Consider the following 23,851-nt stretch of genomic DNA (forward strand, 5'->3'; position numbering starts at 1 on the left):
GGCAGAAGTTTTATTGTAGGTGGGATGAAAAGCAATATATGCCAACCCCTGCCAAGCATGATTCTCGCTTTCCATCTCCAAACATGTAAGAATGGCACTGGTGGGCATGGGGATAATGCTGTCTGCAGCTGTTCTAGATGAACAGCATGTAAAATTCTAATGGCTGGGAATAAAACTAGGGTAAGTTACCATATCTATATCTCTGTAGCTGTGAACAAAATATCGTGTACCATTTCTCTGTTACGAAACTCAGACAGGGACTTTGGTCCTGAGGACTATTTGACTGATGTTGCAAACATATGATGCTTAAAATGTGTTAAAAATGCAAAGTATTTATTTCAGGTTGCCATCTTCAGAAACAGAGGCTTCCACCTCTCCTTCATTCTTTCTCATGTTCCGCTTAAATGAGTGGTAACAAAAGATGCTGCTAGGGTAAATTCTTTGACCTGTCAGAGGATCACTTTGAGTGTAATGGAATTACACCAAGTTGTGCCGGAGCACAACTGAACATGCAAACACTAGGATTGTTGTGAGCTTATTTTAAGTGTTGAAAGCTCACTCTAAAGAGGCGTGCATACAATATTGTACATATTGCTTACTGCATTTGGTACACATCCACTATAATCGGCCCCACCCTACTAAGTGAGGTTTCTCATGTGAGTAAGAGTAGCAGGGCTGAGTCTCTAGTCAATAACTCTGCGCAACTCCATGACCATTTAAATCTATTACTACTTGGTCTGACTTCTTTGTGTAATGAGAATAATTGCCTTCTCACTGATAATGTAAATGGTCCTAGCTTTACATACCACAGAATCCTAACAAGTGCAGTAACACAGATACTAACCAAACAAAAATAACCCATTAGGAGTGTAGTACAAACTATTAGATAATGTTTTCTGTCTGCCAGAAAAAGGCCATTCATATTATGAAGTCTTATCTAGCCTCAATCAATACACTAAACAAGCTTTGTTTACTCAGGTATAGTTCTCCTTTTCTTAAACTGATACTGGTAAATGAGTACACAATAATAATAATAATGGCTAAAGGGAGACACACACTAGTGTTAATTCAGCATACATATTATATTTTAGTCATCGAGGACTGAGTGTGTTGTATGTTAGGTGTTAGTATTAACTCTGTTTTTTCATTACCAGTATCTTTTTAAAATGGAAAGTGTGTGTGTGTGTGTGTGTCTGTCTGTGTGTGTATATATATAACTATAACATGTATTCAATACTGCAGTATTATAAAGTAATTTCCTCTTGTAAAATGCAGTTATTTAAAGTCCAGTCTTCTAGATCAGTGGTTTTCAACCTGTGGTCTGTGACCTGACTATGTCTAAGGGGTCTGTAAAAGGTGGTTGTTACCATAGAACAGTGATTTTCAACCTGTGATCCATGAACCCCTGTGGGTTTGTAGACTGTCTAAGATTCCCAAAGGAGGCTGCACCTCCATTTGACATTTTTTAGAGGTCCATAAATGAGAAAAGGTTGAAAACCACTGTTCTCGACCTTGGAACCACTGTCTAAGTCCTTCCGAACCCTCCCCCATGCTTGCCCCCCACAGTCCATCCATGCAGACACTTTGAATTAACTAATTGGGGACCACATGACAGTTAAAGCAAGAAACACAGTCTTTGCAAAGGAACTTAAACACACTCACATTTTACTCTTAGATAGCACCAGAGAATTACAGAGCTAGGGAAAACAACAAACTCCTGAATGCAATTCCTGCCTTAGTCTGGCCTCGCCCCATTTTGTGAATCCTGGGGTATGCTCCAAGTCATTCAGGGAGGGCAGGTCTCTCCTGCCTCCACACCTTCTCCTAAGTCATCTGTTTCTGGTGTTGAAATGGCTCCTCTTATCAGAGAGCATGTCACTTTTATAAGTCTGTGACACTTTTCCTTTGTTCCTTCCCCTAGGAGTTTCCACACTCTAGCCTGTAAGTAGGAGTGGTGGTAGAGAGTTGGTAAACATCAGTGGCTCTGCCTGTAGCAATGCCATAGGGCTAGTTTGATAGAGTTGTTCAGGCCCCTTGATGGCCCTATTTCAGTTCCCCGAATGCAGGCCTAGCCTACACTTAAAAATAGATCAAGTTAGCAATGTCACGCAGAGTGATGAAAAATTTCTCACCTTGAGTGCCTTGGTTAGGTTGACCTGTCCCCCAGTATAGAAGAAATTCTTCTGTCAATATAGCTACCACCTCTTGGAGAGGTGGATTAAACACATCATTGCAAAAACCCTTCTGTTGATGTAGGAAGCATCTACACTATAGTGCTATAGTTGCATTGCCATACATATGCTACTGTAGCGGCTGTGGTGTAGACATATCCATAGCCCAGTTTCTGCTACAAAATAGAAGTTCTAATGCACAGTGGAGGTTAGTCATAAATGCTAATCATAAAACAAAGGAGAAATAATAAATGATCATACACATGTTACTCAAACGGTGACAGTGATATCCGCCTATACGTGTGTGGATGTGTTACTCTGCATCAGAATATTCTGCCAATTTAGGGCCTGTATTCCTTGCTCCTCCAAAACTCTCATTCACTTCAGTGTGAGATTTGGGCATGCAAGGAATGGAGGACTGGCTCTACCTGAGTGTTTGGCACTAAGCCTGCAATTACATAAATAGCACACACACAGTGTAGGTTAGTATACGTATCACACAAAAGGCTGGTTAAAAATTGTCAGCTGGACTGATGCAAGGTCCAAGCCATCCAAGATTGATCAATTCCCCACTCGGTACATGACCTTATATGCAATACTTCCTGGGGCTTGCTAATTTTTAATGATTTATCCCAATTTTTAAAAAACAAATCAAGCCCCTCACCCCCCCATTGGTCTCTGGTAGCCCAGCATGCATTCAGTCAGCAGAACCTTGCCTTGAACACTGCACCCCTATTGGCTCAACCAGATGTCATTGAAGCCTTCATTGTAGACGCTGGTGTCTCCAGTTCAGTGATCAGGGTAGTCCTCTTCCAGGGACTGGGCCCTAAACCAGTATTGCACCCATGTGCTTATTACTCTAGGAAGCTGACCCTAGCAAAGTTAAACTATGAAATATTACACAGGGAACTCAGGGCGATTAAAAAACACTTTTGCAGAATAGTGGCACTACCTTGAGGAAGCTCCCCACTCAGTCCAGCTATTCGCTGATCATAAAAAAAAAAAAAAGAGTACTGACACAGGGCACCAGTCTTAAACCTATGGCAGCTGCGGTGGGCCCTATTTTTTTCACAATTTGATTTCATCATCACACATTGCCCAGGAACTGAAAATGTCAATGTCAATGCCCTGTCCAGGAGATTTGGTACTAGCCCACTATGTTCCAGCCAGGAAATGATATATTCTCAAGTTTCGTAACTTTATTAATGCAGCCCTTCACCAAGTTATACTTACACTGATACGCTCTGCATCTGCCTCAGGAACTCCACCTGATGAACAAGCCATTATCAACAAGTAACAGCATGACTTCCCAGAAGGAATCATGTACACATAGGACAGCCTCTGTGTTTGCCCAGCTACCTGCAAGCTGTTCAAAGAGTTAATCATGAAGTTCGAAGATTGCTCTTCTGTCCAGATGGAAGTCTTAGATATTCTACTTATCCATTATGCACAGGCCATGTCTTTGTGGGCTATAGACTCATCTGCTGGTTCTCCTCTTATATTTAACAAGGAATTGAAGGTGAAGAGTGATGCCAACATTACCAGCTGTTCTTAGCCCACAGCAGGGTGAAAGCCTCTTCAGCACTGCTAATAAAAACACACATGATGAGCAATTATATGCCAGTCTACATGCAATTATCAGTGTCACAATGACTGTCTAAATATGCTACAGTGATCCCCAAAAGTGGTAAGGTGAATAACCACAATAGTTATGTACAACATCAAATACAAATGCTATAAATCAGGTATCTTGTTTTAGCAAGATATAAAAATGTGCTGCTAACCTGTTGCTAGAAGGCTAGATTCTGCCACTCTTACTCACATAGAGTAGCACCTTATTGTGCAAGTGGTGACACTTATTTCAGTGGGCATGAGTACTAGCTGGTGTGCGTAAGAGTGGCAGGAACTGGTCCATAAAAAAGGCCAGGATCTGTACTTAGAGCTGCTGCAGTCAGTCCTAATGAAGTCAGCACAGAACTTGTCTCAAGATGTTTAAAAATATAGCAGCAGATAATGCTCACATTGAAGCCATGTGCAGGCGGTTACTTGAAATTATTGTACCAAAACATTGCAGGCAAAAGTTGGTGTCAAGAAATAAAAACCAGTTAATCTGCTAAGCTTTAAACTTTTATTTTGCACTGACAAATACAATACACACACATTCAATACACCAACAGGCTATGTTTTGAATGCCAACAAACTTATATCAAAAGAATTCCACCATACACACAGTTTCTACAATGTCTCTGACAGAAGTACATAATTTTATCAAAATGAATCTTTGAAATACTACTGTAGTGGACTTTAAATACATTTAGAATAATATAGAAGGCATCTGCAAAAAAGTGCATCAAAAATATCCTTACCACAGAGCCAGATACATTGGAAAACAGAACAAATCCTTACATTTCTGATAAATATCTTTGACTTCATTTAAGAAAGTGCTTCTATTGCCAGTCATGTCATGTTAGCCATGCCTGGCAAACAGTGATTAAATTCCTTTGCTATAAACAAATAAGATGCAAATCATTTTTTCCACTTTCTTGTTTTATAAAGTGGTCTTCATATTAGTGCACCCAACCATGGGACATGATTGCCCCCCCCCCCCTTTTCTCTAAATTAAAAAAAAAGGAACTGTTTTAATAATAGGCGTGCAAGAGGGATGAGATTATTTGGAGCTAAAATGAGTAGTCAGCCGCCACGGAGCACAGGATAACAATCCTTATGTCCACGTAAAGCCCATATCTAGTCCTTTCAACAATTAGTTTAAACTATCTTTACATTTTAGCTGTTCTTATATTGCCACTGAATATATCTCATTGTTAGTCTATATGAAAAACTAATATTTCCCACATGGCCATTACAGTAGAAGTGGTGATAGTAGGACAAAAAGTGTTCACTCTCATAGACTTTCTGCACTCTTGCCACACTAATGAGAGACCTAGAGGAAATTGGATCCTATTAGACCATGCTACTGTTCAGCCATTGATTGATAGAAAAGTCTAGCAGAGCACAATTCATTCAAATAATTGAGGTCACTCTGACATACGTTACAAGGAACAGGTTTCTGAAAAACGGCTAATGTGCATAAACTGAATGATGCTAATCACTTGAACAGAAAAACAGGCTTTTTACATAAAATGCTTTGGGTGTGAAATGGTGCATGGCACTTTTCAAAAAGAGTAAAGGATAATTTGGTTTTATACAGCATCTTTCTCACTCCGTATTTCACAAAGCACTTACCAGTAATGAGCTAGACACTCGTAGGGCAGATGCTGTGTAGGCACATGTGGTCATTGTACTCAACATTCTTTCTTACAGACTGCTGGACAGTAGAGCTTGTTTTATTCCGATTGCAAATGTTGGCCAGAACATCGTCGTTCTGGCTTATTGTATTTTGTTCTATTACCTAGAAGGCACTAGTGTAAATCTAGTCGATGAAGGGTGTTTCAGATTTTCAGAATATCAGCCAAATTCCACTCTTTCTTGCACTAGTGCAAACCTACTGAGCTGTGCATGTCTGAGCAGAATAAAGCCCTATTTCTTCTAAGACATACTGTATGGATGTGCATAACTGATTATCCTAATGTGCATTGAAGAATAAGGGTCTGCTTTAGAAAGGGGTGTCCTTGGCGCCATCTTAAGTATGACACTAAATTATTAAGACAGTGCTCTTATTGGATCACATTAGTCTAATCTAAGTAGTGCCCTAAGAGCAGCTTTCATGTGTAAATGATCTATTTATATAGCTATGCCTGAATCAGCCTTCTTTTTAATGATAGGCACATTAATATGAATATAGCACAAAACTTTTGCAAGAAGGACATCACGGAAATGGGCTAAAATAGAAATACCCACACAAAAAGCATGCAAACCAGAAGGGAGACTTGCTAACTGGAAAAAAAACGCTTTAGATGTTACAATATGCTGCCTTCCCCACTTAGACCAATCTTAGATGTGTCCTCCACCCCATTAATTGGGGACATCATAGATCTTGGGTTAATTAGTCTCATTTTGTGGATTTTGAACATGTTATATATTCAGGAGCTGTTTTATTTTTCCTAGTAGCTAGCTAGCTTTAGAGATACATAAGCTGCTGAATAGTTGTTTCTAAGAGATTATGAATGAAAACAGGAAAATCACAGTGAGCTACAGAAGGCCACAAAACATTTGATGGAGTTACACTCCCTATAGGTGTATGTGATGCAGATTTAGGAACTATACAAAAGTCTTTCCAAATGTTTAGGCCTTCCCCCACCCCCAAAGGGAGTTAAGCACCTGACTGGCCAGAGGGAGACGTCTTCCTGCACATAGGGCTCAAGCCATGAACTCCTCACTTGGAGTTAGGCACCCTAGTCAGGGTCAGCCCTTTCTTGCAAGCAAAAAAAAAAAAAAAAAAAAAGGGAGGAAGAGTGGGTGGTGGCACCCACATTATACCCAGTAGCCCAGTTGGTAGAGCAGTCCCCCAGACTCCCCTATTGGCTTTAACTCAATCTGCTAACCTGAGTTAAAAACTGAGTTGCCTTGTGTTCACCGCTGTTTTAACCCAAGTTAGCCAAACTGAGTTAATACATCTCTTTTTGCAGTGTAGACATACCCTTACTGGCTGATCCAAAGGCCATTGGATTTAATGGTGAACTACAACATGTCAAAGTATCTGAGTGTGATTTACACTATTTCTTGAATTATCAGTGAGACGTCAGAGTTCTGATGTCACATTAAAAGTAATCACCTCTGAGGCTGTGATATACAATGGTATCTTCTAATCTAACTTCAATTACTTTTTTTTCCTGTCTGTCATGATGGTGAAGATTAAAGAGCTTAGACACAAGGACACGAAAAGTAATTAGCCAAACGATTTTTGTCTGCTACCTGGGATTTTCATATTTCATGCTATTTCAATGTGTACCTACAGCCATGGGAAGATTAGTTGTCATGAATGTTATACTTAACTACAAGAGTATTTATAGTAGCACATTTCTAATATCATCCATTACCAAACCATAAAATAGTGTGATATCATAAATTATGTTTGTATTTGAGAGATACTTTTTCCATTTGATTATGCATTGCTATTAAGTACAATTATGCCATTGTAAAGGCCTTAGCTGCCAAATGGTTTTTCATATGCTAATATATGAATACAGTTATTGTACCAATGTAAAGTACCTCCTTTTAACTCTGGCAGAAATTCCATGGCTGAATTTAGATTCGGTATAAGAAAATGTATCTCCACTAATCGCAGCAGGCTTGCAGTTGCGTGTAACTGATCTGAATGTGGCATGTACATTTTTGCAAACAATTTCACTGAGATCTAATGCAGAAAGGAGGTCATTAAATGGGACACGTTAGAGGTTATGGCCCAATGAAAAATAAAAGATGTTCACACAATTCAGCAGAAACATGAGTCTTTATAATCCAACCTGAAAATTACTCAAGGAAAGATTTCATTAATAATATCCTCCAACCAAAATCTCTGCTGACAACAGAGCTTGATTTAAAAAAAAGAAATCTCAAGCTGCAGTGTTTCTGAAAGCTGTCTTTAGGAAAAATCTATTGTTTCTTGGCTGACACTTCATATTGTGAGCAACCCATCCATTAGGGGTTTGAGTAATGAAGTGGGGCTGTGTGTGTGGTGATCCCACCACCAGAGGCAGAGGGTAGCTGAAAGGTCTTTCTGTTCCCAGAATTGTGGCCTTCACAAATAAAGCTGATCTTTGAAGGTGTTTGATGACTTTTTTTTTGCTATGTAAATCTTAGAAATTAATTAATAGTAAAGGGATATTTACTGTTAATAGTTAGCACAAAAAGTAGTAGTTACTGCCTCTCACCCCCTATCTCTTTCACTCTCTCCATCTGCTGAAAGTAGACTACATCACCATAGCATGAAACAATGTTTCACTAACCTGGGTGTTTTACAGGTATTACTTGTAATTAAAAAAAAAAAAAAAGTGCAATGTTTATCCTAACAAAACCCCAGCTTGTACATTTCTGCTGTTCCCCAAAGCCCCCTCACCTATGCAGCAGGTGAGTTTATTCTCACATTCACTAATGTGAATGTCAAATCAGTAATTATCATGGCAAGCCCATGTATCAAATACATATACTGCCTGTCAGCACTTGAAAGAGAACACCATTAATATATTCAATGTCATTTGCAATTCTTCCAACAAACCATTGAAATCTAAAGAAAGGAAAGGACTCCTATTATTTTTTCCTTGAATATCTTGTATTTTCCCCCAAAAAGGAGGCAGGAATAATATCTGGATCTAGCAGATAATCTTAGATTCAAAATGAAGTACAAAAATGGGTCTTTTCAATAACTTAAACTGTTGGAGCTGTCTCTCAAATGTTACCTGACATAAAAATGATTGATTCTTCTCCTTCAAAGAAAGAAAAATCTCCAGAAAACATGATGTATATAGCAGCAAAAAGAGTCACATTCTTTATCTTGAATGGATTCAGCTATGGATTACAAAGATACCAGAATTTTAGGTAACTGTTAATAATAGATCATACTCTTTTGTTTATGTATTGTTGGCACACCAGATACATAATTATCTGGCATTCTAAGTCCATTCAAAAGTACTACTGTGCTGCAGTTAGTTATGCAGAGAAACCGACACTAACAGATGCCCAAATTCACAGTAAGGTTTAAGACTACTTGTCAAAAGTAGTTTGCATGCAAGGTGTATCAATATTTGTTCATGCTGCTGTCTGTCTGATTTCATCTGTTAACGTGATAGGTTGACCTTTCCATCCATCATCAGAACAATTGGAGACAGCATTTGCTACCTGACAAAACTTTCGGAGGAGTATTTTTCTTAACAGCAGATAAACCCAGGGGTCCAAGATCTGATTGAGTGAGGCCAAGCGGACAGCCAACAAGAAGAAATTGCATTCTTTCTGCAGTTCTATGCTTTGGCCTGTGTTGTAGGACGCCTTGCAGTATTCAACCGATGTGTGATTGAAGATCATTTTCAACATCATAATCTAAGAAAAGGTGAGAAAAGAAATGTCTTATAGAAGAGGCCAATCAGATAAGAATCTTCCCATACTCTCCTGCTACTCAGATAAAACCACGATCACAGAGAATAAAGAATGTCTCCAGTTTTACCTTCATTCAAAGAGGATTTACATATAATACAGTGTGTGTGTCTTTGTGCATGTGTGGAGGATGTGCTTCAAGTTACAGCAGTAATGGGGGGTGATAAAGATTTTACCTACCATCTCATCCAATGGTTTGATTTAATGTATTGGATTGGCATTGGTATCAGTCAGAAGCCTGTTATCTCCCATCTTAGGGACATGGAGGAAGGGACATGAAGTTGTAATGGTCTTATCTAGACTAGGAAATTACACAGCTTGGGAAATCAATTTAGTAGAGCTCATTCTGCCACCTCCACCCTTACCCATGTTGAATCTATATGGATAATTTATTTTGAGAGAAGAAACTGCAGTATAATACAATGATTTAATAAGTTACAAAGAATGATATGCGTGACCGTTTGATCTTTAAGTATTCTAATTGGTGTGCTTGTGAAAAGGTAGGCAAATTGTAAAATCATGGGCATTTAAACGTATTTCATGGAAGTATTTCCATGACCAACATTTCCCATACATTATAGTAACAACCACCCAAAGTGGGGCCAGAGTGGCTGTGCCTCTAGCTATTATAACATATCAGGCAGCTGTCAAAAAAATTGCATCAGTAGATCAGCTTTTCGTGATGCATGACCATTATCTACCCTAGGTAAAACAACAATCATTAATTTGTAGAGAGCAGCCTAGGAGCAGGCAGCTCTAACTAAATACCATCTCCCAGAAAATCTGTACTCCAGAGCAGTCCTAACACTTGTATTTCAAACTGCCAGCTGTTAAGCTAACAGCACCATCATAGAGATGTGTCGGTGATTCCCATTTTAAAAAGTCCTTGGGGGTGTTAGATAAGATCTGTGCATTACTTGATAATGCTCATTGAGATGCTTTGCACAGACAGACATTTGAACGCAGCAAATCAATTCTCCCTGTTGGTTTATGCTTTGCCACAAGGCTTGTGGTTTTTAAGATTTATCCGCTGAAGACTAATATAATAATTCAATCAATCAAATAATACTTAGCACTTCAACAACCCTTGGTATCAAAGTGTTTTATAGACATTAAGGAAATAAATCTCACAATACAGGAGCATCATTATCCCCATGTTATTGAGAGGGAAATGAAGGCAACTACGAGTTTAGTTCACTTTCTCATGGTTACACAGGAAAGAGGCAGAGCTGGAAACAGACTCCAGCTTCCCGGTCCTTTGCTTAATCCACAGGCCACAGTTTCTCTCTGTCTATTGTTTCCCCAGAGAATATCCATTAATGACAAGGAAAAAAAGATGGTGAGATGCTCTGTGTGTTGTGGTATGTTCATATCCTAGTACACTTTATATAATTCTGAGAATGAGGAGGCACATTTTGAAAGATATCAAATATGTATCTATTTTTCCATGGTTTAGTTGGTATCTACTTTCTGTTTTTTTCCACTGAGCTTTCTGTATAAAACATATCTGCTTTTATATTTAGTACCATTTTAGAAATGCTTAATATAGCTTCATTATAGCTAACGTCCAGTAGGTTCCATATTACAAACTGTTTTCTAGGGTCTATAAATACAAGACAAACATTTTCTGAGTGTAAATTTGGCATATTTGTTTCTGAGAGAGGGCACAACTCACCCCCTGCAGGGAAACTTCCAAAACTTAATGCAATTTGAGGCTACATTCCAATTTGTATGCCTCTCTCCCTATCCGTGCACTATGGAACTCCCCATTGGAACAGTCCCAGCCTAGGGCACTGGTGCTCAGGGCAGCACTGTTCCATTGGAGCCATGCTGCCTGGGAGCTGGCGCTAGTGTAGAGACATGAGGCCTACACATGGATGGGTTCTGAACCAACGCCCACATCCCTGAATTTCACAGTTCACCCCTGCCACTCCTCCCTCATCTCTATAATGGGCCAAATCCCGGCGCTGGATATGCCTTAACTTTGGGGAAGTTTGGATCTCGATATTGCAACTCGCTCCAGCATGTGAGATGAGAAATATTTCACAAATTACTCCAGATCTCAAGGCTCCTCAGAGTCAACGTCTAGTGTCTCTCACAAGGGGAAGCAGACATAGCTTGACTTCAAGGGGTGCAGGCTGAGGCAAGGATATGGTAAGGAAAAAATATGCAAACCAGTATCCAAGAGAGAATTCAATAATTCTTGAGTTTTCCAATCTCAAAATGATTGAATCAAGTTAGATTTAATGACAAAAATCTTTGATACAGCCTAATTTAAAAACTACAAATGCTCCAGTGGGATGTCCCAACTCCCATCTAGCCCCTTGATTTATGTTGTGGATTTAGGAAGAGGACTTTATTCCTGATTAAAAACATCATCTCCCTTTCATGTGCACACAAAACCTAAAGGAATTAGACACACACATCAAGGAGGAAATATACCTCGTAAGCTAACTTTTCTGTATTTATCATAAATGTTGATCCCTGTTTTTGCTAATCTTGTATTTATTTTACTGTCTGACTCTTGAATAGTAGTAATCAAGATAAATCAACAGCAGAATGAAAGCATTCTGAGCCAAATCAATGAAAGAGAGAAAAGAGGAAGTAATTCTCTAGTTGTACAGAAATATGGATGTAATTGGAGTTAAAATTTCAATAATAACTTTATCAAAACACGACTCCAGACTTCAGACTCCATTCTGTATTTACATGGTGGTTTCAAGTCTGTTTGAATTAGTCAGAAACGAGCTTGTATTCTGTTGCTTGGCCTATTAAAAAACACCCACTTTCCCCAATCAGATTAAAATCAAATACATTTAAAATATGAGTGTGTAACATTTTTAGGCTTGTGAAATGCCCTCACTGTAACATTAGCACTAAATTCAGCATCAGACACGAGGCTTCTGCTTATAGAAAACAATGCACTAAATGAACTGCTGGTAAATTCTTTGCTGTGCATCACTGGGCCACATCCTATTCAGGCCCCACTCCCCCGCCAGCATGAAACAATATCATGCATTTCCAAGTTCCCAGAATTGCCCCAGCATGTGCCTGATGTTGTATGGTAGGGCTACAGTGGCCATCTAAATCTGGCCAAGCTCAGAGCCAGAGAAGGCCTGCTAATTTTCAGCAGCTGGGGAGAGGGTGTGTTGCAGGGATACATCTGTGGCCAGGTAGGGAGGAACCAGGTAGGGGAGCAGAGGATTGATCCCTGCTACTCCTTGGAAAAGCAATTAAAGAAATGACTGAGCAGGTAGAAGCATTTCTTGCCTCCTTGAACTACTAGGCTGCCCTCTGTTCAGGTGCTGGCATTTTAGGGAGGGACAAAGGGACAATTGCTTGTATTATGCCAACACATTGCAGCATTTAGTGCTCTTAGTGTTGATGTACAACTGGCTTTAAGAAGCTGCTATTAACAGGACAAAGTGCCCTTGTTAGGGCTTTGAGCCACACACACTTTGGCATTCCAGGGGCCAGTGAGTTGTCCTGCTGCAATGTGACATTTAGCCACACAAGAAAGGGTTGCCAGCTGCCCTTGAAATTGCATTCCTGTGGGCCAAATGCTACATTTATGACCACCGGGCCCAACCAGGCTACAGCGAGGAAGTATATCTTCACATTGGCCCTTGAACAGACAGCATGAGTGGCATGGCTGGCCATCCCCAGGCCAATTATGTTGGGGGCCTTTCAAGTAGAGCTATTGCCCAAGAGCAAAGCAAACAGGGTACTGTCTTGGGGTCTGATACACTGACAGAGTCTGCAAGGATAATTAGCATACTATAATGAATGGGCTTAGTGCTGCCTCCATTACACAGGTGCAGTTCCTATGCGGTTTGATGGGAATAGCATCTGTATAACTGGGCACAGAAATGAGTCCATAGGACTTACTGGTAGGTTATGATCCTTGTTTTAAGGCGATAAGGTGAGAGGTAACTATGTACGTTAGCCATAGGATACTACTGGACATGACGGCAAATCCAACTCCCCTCCTCCATGACTGCCGAGGGGCACATGGCAGCAGAACTGATTCCCCTGCAAAAGGGTTAGTGGCAATGGACACTGGGGGGAAAAGTGTGTGTGTGGGGGAAGGGGGTGAGGCATTGATGTAGCAACTCCCTTGCTCTTCTCTTCTTCCATCTCTATAAGGGTTCCTTAAGCATCAAGGGGCGGGACAGAAGAGTGGGAAAGGCTGGAGGATATGCTGCTATATCCTGCAAGGAAACCAAGTAAGGATTGGTGAAGGCTACTCCATGGAGACAGGCTTCCTCTCCCCCTACTATCTTTCTGATCAGCTACTCCTGTCATGTGGACTACAGACCGGTCTCTCTATGCACAGATGCCATCCTCTTCTCCCTATACCCCATTGTGGCTCTTAAGAGCAAGGGCATAGTTTTGCCTAAAGAATCCTTGCAAATAATTAAAAATTACAGTTCTGGAGGATTGTTGGCCAACAACAGTTAAGCGGAGCCTCCGGAAACCAGAAATGCTCTCCAGTAGTTCTGTCCTCAGTGATCTCCAATTACAAAGCTCTTCAGAAGTTGAGTTCTTGAGCTGAAACATTAGATTTAGCACAAGTTTGAGTTTTTGTGTTTCAATAGAATGGATGCTCTTTTAAATTGTTTTATTTTATAAACTTGCTGGTAGTCATCAAGCTTTCACATATAGAATATGTTCTGACTGGACATTTAAATTTAGATTGGACATATATGTAATACTGAATACATAATCTTGCACTGCCAGGATGTATTTGATGACATAATAGATTTTTATTATCCATGGTTCTATGTAGATTACAGTTTAATAAAACAGGGTGATTAATTTACATTACTTTACAAATTATTGGCCAGATCCCGTTTATATAAATCTCTGTGGCTCCAGTGATTTCACTGATTTACACAAGTTGAGGATCTAGCCAGGTAACTTTGATAGACTTCAGTTAAAATTATTTTAATAGGCCAACACAGGATTCATGCAACTGTAACCATGTTTAAAGTGAAATTTCCAGCAAAGCAATTTAACAGTCCATATAACAGTGGAGTTTAATGTAATATAAACAAAATAGATAGCAATTGGCACATGAAAGCAGATTCTTTACAAATACTGTGCTTTATCTGCCAATTGACATTGCAGTTTCATGAATTCTGACATAGCAGAACAAGATGAAAAGGATTGTGAGAGCTATCATATTCCAGAGTTCCTCAGTCTGTGGACTGATCCTGAAGGAAATAACCTGAATGCTGGGAATATTAATAATCACTTGATTTCCATTTGCTGTAATGTACACACAGAGACATATTTACATCTCATAACTGTTATTTGTATGTGGCACTGCCTATTGACCAGTCAGAATGGAGTCCCATTGTGCTAGACTCTGAAGATGCTCAATCTAAACTATAGACAAGTCATGATAAGTGGCTTTAAATGAGTGGGAGAGAGCAGATGGGGAGAAGGAAGAGGGTCACACTGGTAAAGATCATGCAGTTACATAGTATAACTCACATGCCTAATAGGGGGAGAGGTCTCTTTAGGAGATTTATTTGGTATGGGTAGGAATGATTGTCTGTTAACTCACTGTTGCTAGGCAGATACACAATTAGCACTCCACACTCAGAAGTTTTTAGAATGGGGTGTGGTAGTTTTGGGGATGCTCTGTAGGTTACCTGTTGCTGGAGTCAGATGCTATGAGGGCAAGTAGTCAGCATAGCTGCCATGTGTGGGATGGGAGACACTGAACCACAAGAGCAGAAAGCAGGTTTTCCCCTGACTTGGAAGATTTTGCAGCAGGTTAGTGATATTGTTAACCCCCCAACTGGGAAGCCCTGACAATCTTAATTATAGAAAGGGAAAACTATTTTTTTATTTTAATTGTATATTTGAAATGTTGTTTAATTTTAGCCAAACTGTTTTAAATTGTCTCAGCTAGTATGAGTCACCAACTTTTCTCTTATTTAAATGTGGTGATGGTGAGTCACTTATTTTGCTATTTTCAGTTTGTATTTTTCTTGTAACAAGGTTTATTAAATCTATATACTTAACTGAGTGGTTGTTAATTGGTTAGCTGACTAGCTAACTGATTGATTGCAGCAGAGGAGGAGGAAGAGTCTGCATGGATTCCAGCTAGAGATTTCTACAAGCAGGTGTGAAGGGAAGATATTGTTCCACTGCTTTTGACTGAACAGACTGTATAGATTTTGGTAGTCAAAGGCTGTAACTGACACTCGGGTGAACTCAATCTTAGCTTTTGGGAACTCTGAGTTACTTCTGACTGTTTTTCTGTGGGGACTGACCTGTTTAGATTTAATTTGTTTTCTTTATTGATGTTTATATGTAACTGAAGATAATGTATGTGGATTATAAAGTAACCATGTTATGTTGTAGCAATTAAGTTATTATTACTATTACTATTATTATTATGTTTCTTTATCTTTATAAAATTGGTACTTAAGAATTAAATTTCATTCCTTTTTGTTATTTTTGGACTTGAATGTGGGAAGGTTGACTCTGTGCAACCCATGGTGAAAATCCTTATTCTGGGTCTCCAAGTGCTTTTCTATTGGAGTAAGGTTTTTAGGCACTAGAGAAGGGCAATGAAGTAAACACTAGCCCACCCAAAGGTTACAATAGCCTGTCTTATGGACAACTTACTGATTGCAGTTTCCATTAGTTTAGTTTTGTTTTTTTAAAGACTTCTGCTTATGATTATTTCCGTTTTTATTTTACATTACATAAAATAGACTTATGCCTCTACTGCTATCTAATTTAAGAGCCTACAATATAATACCACTTCCCCAAGATCCTCCTTTGCCCAAACCTTCCCCATGGTCCAGGCACTGTCATCTACCTGACAATTCCTCTACAATTTCCATCATAGAGGACTGATGCCCAGGGTTTGAGGCCCCTGCTGCTCCTTGCTTGTCCCTCGCCATAGTAACCTCCCACGAACCCCATTTCCAAGAGATCAGCCTAAAATATAGCATTGTCCATGTAAGGGGTTATTACTGAGTTAAATAATAAGGGATTTCAAAACTCCTTAGCAGTAGTTTACTCAACAAAAAACATTAAGCCACAAAATACAAATCTCCATTTTATCAAAGTCTCTACAGCATAAGCAAATGATTCTGGGAAAAATGACTTTTTACGTTGGAAAATGTTTACAAAATGTTCAGAATACAAAATGTTCAAAATAGTTGTTTTAATGCAATTGTAGATAAAAATGAGCAATGAAACTGGAGTTTCAATGAAAGCCTCTCCTTTTGGCCTATGTTTATGCAGGAGTTCAGATGATCATAACAATCTCTTCTGGCCTGAAAAATCTATATATCTTTTGAGTTAGTCTTAAAGGGTTAATTGCTTTGTATTCTGAAATATTGTACTCTCTGATTATAAGTGTAATCATGACAAATACATTCCAGCAGATTTTTTTTTACATTAAGAATTGTTCTTTAAGGATTACTTAGTGTTAAAACTATTTATTTATGCACCAAATTTAACTCATATATACTAAGAAAAGAAAAGACTATTCTAGATTTAAAAGGCATTTCTCCCTTTAGTGCACAAAGAAGAAATTAAATGGGCGTTAAACACAATTATCAAGGGGGAAAATATACTTTAGACTTCCGATCTATGGGCTATGTTGGGCCTGATTCAGATCTTCCTTACAATGGTTTTACATGGATATATCGTTACGAACTACAACAGAGTTACTCGCAATTCACTCTGAGAGCATTGACATCAAAATTAGGCCCATTTTTCCTAGTGTGTGCTGATCTTTTTAATGATTCTAGAATTATTCTTTGTAATGATTACAAAAAATAGCAAATTGTTCTATAATGCCTGCTTTGAACTTTGAGACTATGAAGCCAAGGGGAATACACATTTGCATAGGGGCTATGCAATGGAGGGAAGGTTTATGGAACCCGCCCCTGGAAAACACATGAAAGGTTTTGAAGCAATGTCTTTTCATAAAGAAATAAATACAACTCATTAATTCAGTCTGGGTATCAGAGAGTCCCAAATAGACAGGCAGAAGAAATAAGAAGATAAAACAAATTCAAAGGCTGCTGCGCAGTATGTTTTCAACTAGCCTTGCCTTTGATTTGTAAAGGTCAGGTCGCTTGCTAGTTCAGCATTCAGTGCTGACCTACAGATCCTTTTTATAGCAAAATGTTAGAGGATCTCTTTGCCTTTTTTGTACAATTCCTTGAATATTTCCTCATAATACCAATTATGTTTAAAAGCCTCAGATGGTTTGTCCAATTTCTGCTGTGACTGTCCCATTAAATTTTCTCCTCACTGCATGTAGGTGCCTCTTCTTCTTTTACACAGATGCATTAAGTAAAGTGTAGGGAACCCTTGCAGTATAAGTTAAATAGTTTTGTCTTTCTGTTTTCAATCTGAAAAAATGTTATTTAAAATAAATAAGCAAGAGGCATTGCTATATTGTAGTAGTGGGGGGGGGGAGGAGGAGGGGGGGTGACTTTTTTTGTTTTGTTTGTTTTTTGTGTAAGAAAGACAGAGAGAGAGACATTTTGCCTAAAAGTTATGGCTTGGTGAAGCTATTATATATATATTACAGATTCATGAGCTCCTTCTACCTTTTAAAGAGAAGATTGTGTATTCCTCCGCATTTGGAAAACATGTAGCACATTTTAGGGACTATCACCATAAGAAGTGTAAAAGCCAAATGTTGCAAACAAAATGGAAGTAGTTTGAAATTGCTTTAGCTCTGTATTCAATGTACTGTACTAGTGAACAATGAAATCATTAAATGCAGTCTTTGGCTTACTTAGTTTCCCAATCTTTACTGACAAACAGTTCCCGTTTCAGAAAAAATGGTGTTGTTCTGGTCTTTTATAGCTTTAATATTACACTAGGAAACGTAATAAAGCAGCAGGAAAAATCAGCTACCAAGATACACACAATAGGGCTTTCTCTGTACTGATAGTGGAAGGAGACATCTGGTATCTGGGTGACCAACAGGGGTTCTGGCTTATAAACACTCATTAGGGACCAGATACCAGAAACACTTATGTACATGACTAAATTTGCAGTTTATGGCCCTGTAACTGGGCAGGTTAAGAATCAACTAGTTTATTGACCCTCAAATAATTAAGGCTAAGGACAATTATTATTTTCCATGCTGGGGGTGAAATCCTGGCCCATTGAAGTCAGAGGCAAAATTATCCTGGACTCCAAGAGGGCCAGGAATTCAAGCTGGTTAATGGGGGTGGGAACAAAGTTAAGACTCTACAGAGTTGTGTAGCCTGCTGTATATCCTAGCCTGTTCATGGGCAGCAAAAATGACAGCCACGTTGAATGTCCTTCTTGAGGGAGAAGTCTCTGTGGCTATTTCTAAAGCATTTAAATCTTAAATTTTAACTAGAAAAAGCCTATTCAAATAGGCTTTGAGAACAGCCGCAGGAACTCCCACCATTGAAGGAACAATAGTGAGTATGGCCCTATGGGAAAACAAATGAAGCCAAAGCCAGGAGGATCCTGCATAGCTCTCTTGCGTACAGGCCCCCACAATGGAGGACAAGGCTGAATGTGCTTTGGAATGGAAATATTCAACAAGGAAGTAGTGACAGCTGGTGACAGTGCACTTCTTTGGTTTAATCTAGCAATTGCCATTCAGCTCTAATTCACTATCCTGTACTAATGAGAAGTTGGGCGGAATGATTGCTTTTGGTATGAATTAGAAAAGGTGCATGTTTGCAGGGAGCAGGATAATCAGGCTGCACTGCAAATATTGGGGTATGTATTTAATCTTTAAATATAACATTTACTGTTTGTAAAGTGCCTTGAGATCCTATTTTATTATTTGCATTGGGATGAAACCTGCATTCCTCAGTGAGGCCCTGATTCAAGAAAGCTCTTAACTTTAAGCACATGCTTTCCCAATGACTCCAAGGGATTTAGGTACATGCTTCATTTAAACATGTACTTCAGTACTTTCCTGAATAGGGATCCTTTCCTGAATCAGGGCATAAGGACTTGATCCAAAGGCCAATGACATCAATGTGGATTTTTCCATTGGCTTCAATGAGCTTTGGATAAGTCCCTAAGTTTCTACTTAGTTTCTCAGGCAAACTCTCAAATGATGGAAGTGTGCTTGAGCAAAGGCTAAGTAAGGATGTTGGGGTTTGCTCCATTGTCTATATAAACACACACTATGCCTCTGGCAAGAAAGCCAGCTCAGTGCTGAATATTAAAGTACGAGTCTCTGAGACTACCATGCGCTTAAGTGGAATCTTTTGTCCCAGGATCTCAAAGCACTTTGCCGATGTTAAACAATACACGCCAGCTTCATGACTTAGTGTTGTGTACAAACGCATGCCAAACATTATGTAAAAGAGGGTGGCTGATTAAATAAGGAGGAGACACGGGGCTAGAGTGGCATCTGGCTCTCTTTCTGGAGGAAGGGGAAACACATAGTTGCACTGCCCCAGGACCAAAGCAGAGACTGAACTGTGAGTGTCCCACTCTGCTCCCTGGATTCCTCTTTGAAGGTGTAAGTTGCACAAGCCCTTTCCCTGGCACAGTGTACTGTCTCTTCAGTGCCAGCTTAGCTGTGCTGTCCTGCATGTTGAATGAGCCCGTTGGAAGTATTGGGGGCAGTACACAGCATGACATATCTATCTTAGCTTACCTCCAGGAGGTGCGTTTACACTAGAGGCAGCACTGGATACAGCACTGTCCACCAGCAGTAGTTCCTTTCTATGTCAAATGGCCCATTCAGTTCCTCTGGTGTAGCAGCTTTTAGAGGAGCTGATTCAATATAGATGAAAAGGTAATTAATCGCAAACAGCTGGTATCAAAGGCTGACCACATGACCAAGGGATGTTTAAAAAAGCATCTATATCTAAACTGGGCATCCTGCTTACATGTGTGGTCAAAGCCACGTTACCTTGGTGTTCTTAGGAGTAGAACATTGTTCTGTCATTTAGAAAGCAATTTCCCCAAGGTTTGCAATATGGTTTCTGATCTCACCTCTGTCACAAGCCATTAATGCTCTCTGTACAGGTAACATGCAGAAGTTGGGATGGAGGGGGGATGGGAACGGAGGGTGTTTTGTTTAAGATTTTCCTGGAATGTCATTAATTTACAAAAATAAATTCACTGAGTGGAAGTAGTTCATTTCTAATGTTATCTTATTTACACTGAACATTCCAGTAGCCATCGTCCCATGGTAGCTCCACTACTCAATGCTAAAGGCCAAATCCTCAACCCTAGCACATGCGCCATGTGTAGGGGAGATCTGCAGGGGTCCAGAGGAGGAGAGAAATTCTCCATACCAGGCCATGGAACAGCAGTGGAGTCAATGTGGGCAGCCAAAGGTGGCAGTAGGCCCCCCCATAGCTAGTTACCGTTTTCCCTTCAGAAACACACACACACACACACACGTGTGTGCGCGCGCGCGCACACATGCAAACACAAACATCGGAACATGTCTGTTGGGTCTGTGTGATGGATGCTCTAGCACCATTCACACTTCTGCCCTGCATGGGCAAAGTCCCTGCCATGCTTCATAGTGTGCAAAGCTACCGCCATGCCCCTGCCCGCCCAATCCCATACAACAGAAACACACACATTCTCCATTGAGGACCCTCTGCAGCTGAAAAATGGTTTGTCCCAGTTCAACAAGGAAGGGCCTGAGCAAGAAAAGAACAGAATAAAAAGGCAGGGTAAAAGTTGGGTGATTGGCCCCTTTACCCCTGTCTATGTCATGACAAACCCACTCTCTGCCAACACAGCCAAAAATCGGGCAAAGCGAACAACCCGCTAACAAAATAACTAGTGTATCAAGTGAGTGGTAGCTAATAAGGGCCAGGTCAGGTCATATTTCTCAAAGCAGTGGAGTATGTGTGCCCACAAGGCTGGTGCAGAAAAACGAATATCTCCCCCATTAACATGAGGTCCCATCACAATAAGGCTTCCGGCAGTAAACGCTTCCTCCCAACCAGATAATGGCCTCAACACTTGGTACTAGGTGCCCTATTTCACCACCTCTTCTCAGTGCTCTAATGGGTGGATCCCTGCCTGTGCATGAGTGAGCAAAAACATCCCTGCCATGTGTCATAGTATGGTGTAGAGAATACAGAACTGCTTAACCTGCTTCTGGCTTCCCAGGCAGCAGAACTACACCAGTGTCGGTGTGTTTGGACCCTTTGCTAACACCAGTCTTTGGATGATGTTTTCAAGTCTTCACCTGCCCCATCAATCTGCCCATTCTTTCCTTTCACTCACTCCTACCTATTTGCCAGATACACTGGTGTCTCTAATCTCTTCTAAGACTCACATGCTCCCCTCATGTTCCCAGTTTCTTTTCTCCCTTCTTTGCAACTCTCATTTCCCTAAACATCCCTCCCTCTCTTGCCCCACACCTTCATTCTACCATCCCCTCTTGAATGTTCCCCAAATGCCCACCGCCTATGACAGCCTGCATTTTATACAATCATAGACCTATAGGATTGGAAAGGACCTCGATAGATCATCTAGACCAGTCCCCTGAACTGAGGCAGAACTATGTAGACCATCCGTGACAGGTGTTTGTCTAACCTGTTCTTAAAAACCTGCCATGACAGAAATTCCACAATCACCCTAGGTAATTTGGGCCAGTGCTTAACTAATCTTACAGTTAGAAAATTTTTGCTAATGGCTAAGCTAAATCGACCTGGCAGCAATTTAAACCCATTACTTCTTGTGCTGTAATCAGTGGGTAACGAGAACAGTTTATTACCCTCCTTTTTATAACATTTTATGTACTTGAAGACTGTTATCAAGGCCTCTTTCAATCTTCTTTTTTCCAGACTAAACAACCCCAGTTTTTTTCAATTTTTCCTTGTAAGTCATGTTTTCTAGACCTTTAATCATTTTTGCTGTTCTCCTCTGGACTTTCTCCAATTTCTACACATCTTGCCCAAAGTGTGGTGCTCAAAACTGGACACAATATTCTAGTTGAGGCCTTATTAGCTCATCATCAATGTATTCCCATACCTCTAATCCCCTCTTTCCCATTGGGGAGGATCTGACCCATATATCACCCTACACCTGCTCTCTTCCTCAAGAGGCCCCTTCATACAAGCCCCCAGATCTACTAGTTCTCTTCAATGAGTCCCCTTGTATATGTCCACTCCCCATCCTCAAGGCTCCAAGGGGGGTCCTCCCATACATACTGTGCCCTGCACCTGCTTGTCCCCAGTACCCCTCACCACAGGATCCCCTCATCCTGGTATCCTCCCACTCAATTCCTTTCAACAGGATGTGCCCCCCCCCCCCACTTGCTATCTCTCCTCCATAGCAGGCTGAAATTTGGGGAACATAAAGACACTGTTTTAGCGAGTTGGATGTGACAGGTTTGCCATCCCCACTGTAACCATCCCCCCCATTCTCTGTGAAAGAATGCTTTGGAGTTAGCAATATCACACTGCAAATTAAAAGTCAACCTACCAAGAGTGGGGACCAACAAGCAAAGAGAACACACATGATCCCCAACAGCTGGATCAGTGTCTCCATGGTGATTCTCCCCCATTGCTTGCTGGACTGAGATGCTGAAGGTTTGGTCCTGCACCGAGCCACTAAAGCTTTGATTGTCGCCAGGTTACACGCCATGGTGACGATGAGCGAGGAAAGTCCCAGAAAGGCAAAGGCTGAGGCGAAGAAGGTGTTGCCTACGTCATGGTTGTCCCCGGTGCTGATGAAACACCAGGTGCCCGGCCACTGCAGGGTGTACTGCCCTACGCCAGCTATGGGCAGGAGTGCGAAGGCGAACACGGCCAGCCAGACGCTGAGCAAGACCGTCTTGGTCACCCTGGTTTTCATGTGGCTGGCATACCAGTGCGGCGCTCTGATGGCCAGGGTCCGTTCGATGGCCATGGCACTGGCGATGAAGAGGGGGCAGAGGCCGAAGACAGTCATGCACAGCCCGAAGAAGGCGCACAGGTTGCCCGAGGGATCCACCTGCTGCCAGTGCCTGTTGGCGAGGTAGACCGCGATGACCACGGGGCTGGTCAGGAGCTGGCCGGTCAGGTCGGTCAAGGCCAGGGAGCCGATGCAGAGTAGGAAGGATTTCTTCCGCGTGTTCTCCTTCTTCTGGCAGGCTCTGTACACCAGCAGCATGGCCAGGGCATTGCCCACCGTGCCCGTCAGCATCATGCTCACGGGGAACGCCACCGACACCGAGCCGCAGCCCTCCGCCGGGCGCGCCGTGCTGTTGCTGGCCCCCCGCGGGGCGCCGCCCCACATGCTGGGCGGGCCGGTGCGGTTGAGTCGGGCCCCGCAGAGCAAGGGGGGCGTCATGCCGCCGGCGGGGCGCCGGAGCGGAGCCGCAGCAGCAGCTGCCCGGCCGCGCTGCCCCTGCCCATAGCGGGGAGCTCAGGCTGAGTGGGCAGCGGGGCCAACCGCCGCTCTATGAGGCAGCGGAGGCGGGGCCCCGGGGCTTCATTGATCCACTTCGGGGGGGAGGGGCGGGGGGAGCGCGTCCCTCCCCTGAGGGGCTGGGCGCCGGGGGAGGAGGGGGGGGGGGGGGTTGCTCCAGCTCAAACCGCAGCGCGGGGGTTTCCAGTGGCTGGGCGACTGGCGCCAAGAAGCGAGCGCGAGGCGGCTCCGCTGCCGGCCGAGCCCCGCGCCCCGTT

The 23,851-nt window shown here is 41.5% G+C and overlaps 1 protein-coding gene across 1 annotated transcript; it reads right to left on the reverse strand.

Annotated features, from left to right (window-relative positions):
* Positions 1 to 4,285: 4,285 nt before the first annotated feature.
* On the reverse strand, positions 4,286 to 23,647 carry PTGER3 (prostaglandin E receptor 3). Its single transcript, XM_067563380.1, has 2 exons — positions 22,668 to 23,647; positions 4,286 to 9,164 (listed from the first exon to the last, which is right to left on the reverse strand). The coding sequence occupies exons 1-2, from the start codon at positions 23,514 to 23,516 to the stop codon at positions 8,877 to 8,879; spliced, it is 1,137 nt and encodes a 378-aa protein (XP_067419481.1). The 5' UTR covers positions 23,517 to 23,647; the 3' UTR covers positions 4,286 to 8,876.
* Positions 23,648 to 23,851: the final 204 nt, after the last annotated feature.

This window comes from Emydura macquarii, unplaced genomic scaffold (assembly GCF_026122565.2).
Source record: "Emydura macquarii macquarii isolate MOO-44397 ecotype Brisbane River unplaced genomic scaffold, CSIRO-AGI_Emac_v2 contig_2481, whole genome shotgun sequence".
Lineage (NCBI taxonomy): Eukaryota > Metazoa > Chordata > Testudines > Chelidae > Emydura > Emydura macquarii.

Bases quoted from the DNA above. Each gene is read 5' to 3' on its own strand.
- PTGER3 (XM_067563380.1), bottom strand. From the start codon at position 23,516: ATGACGCCCCCCTTGCTCTGCGGGGCCCGACTCAACCGCACCGGCCCG. The intron at 9,165-22,667 runs GTAGGTTGACTT...ACCTTTTCTTAG, and splicing joins CTTGTTGGTCCCCACTCTTG to ATTATGATGTTGAAAATGAT.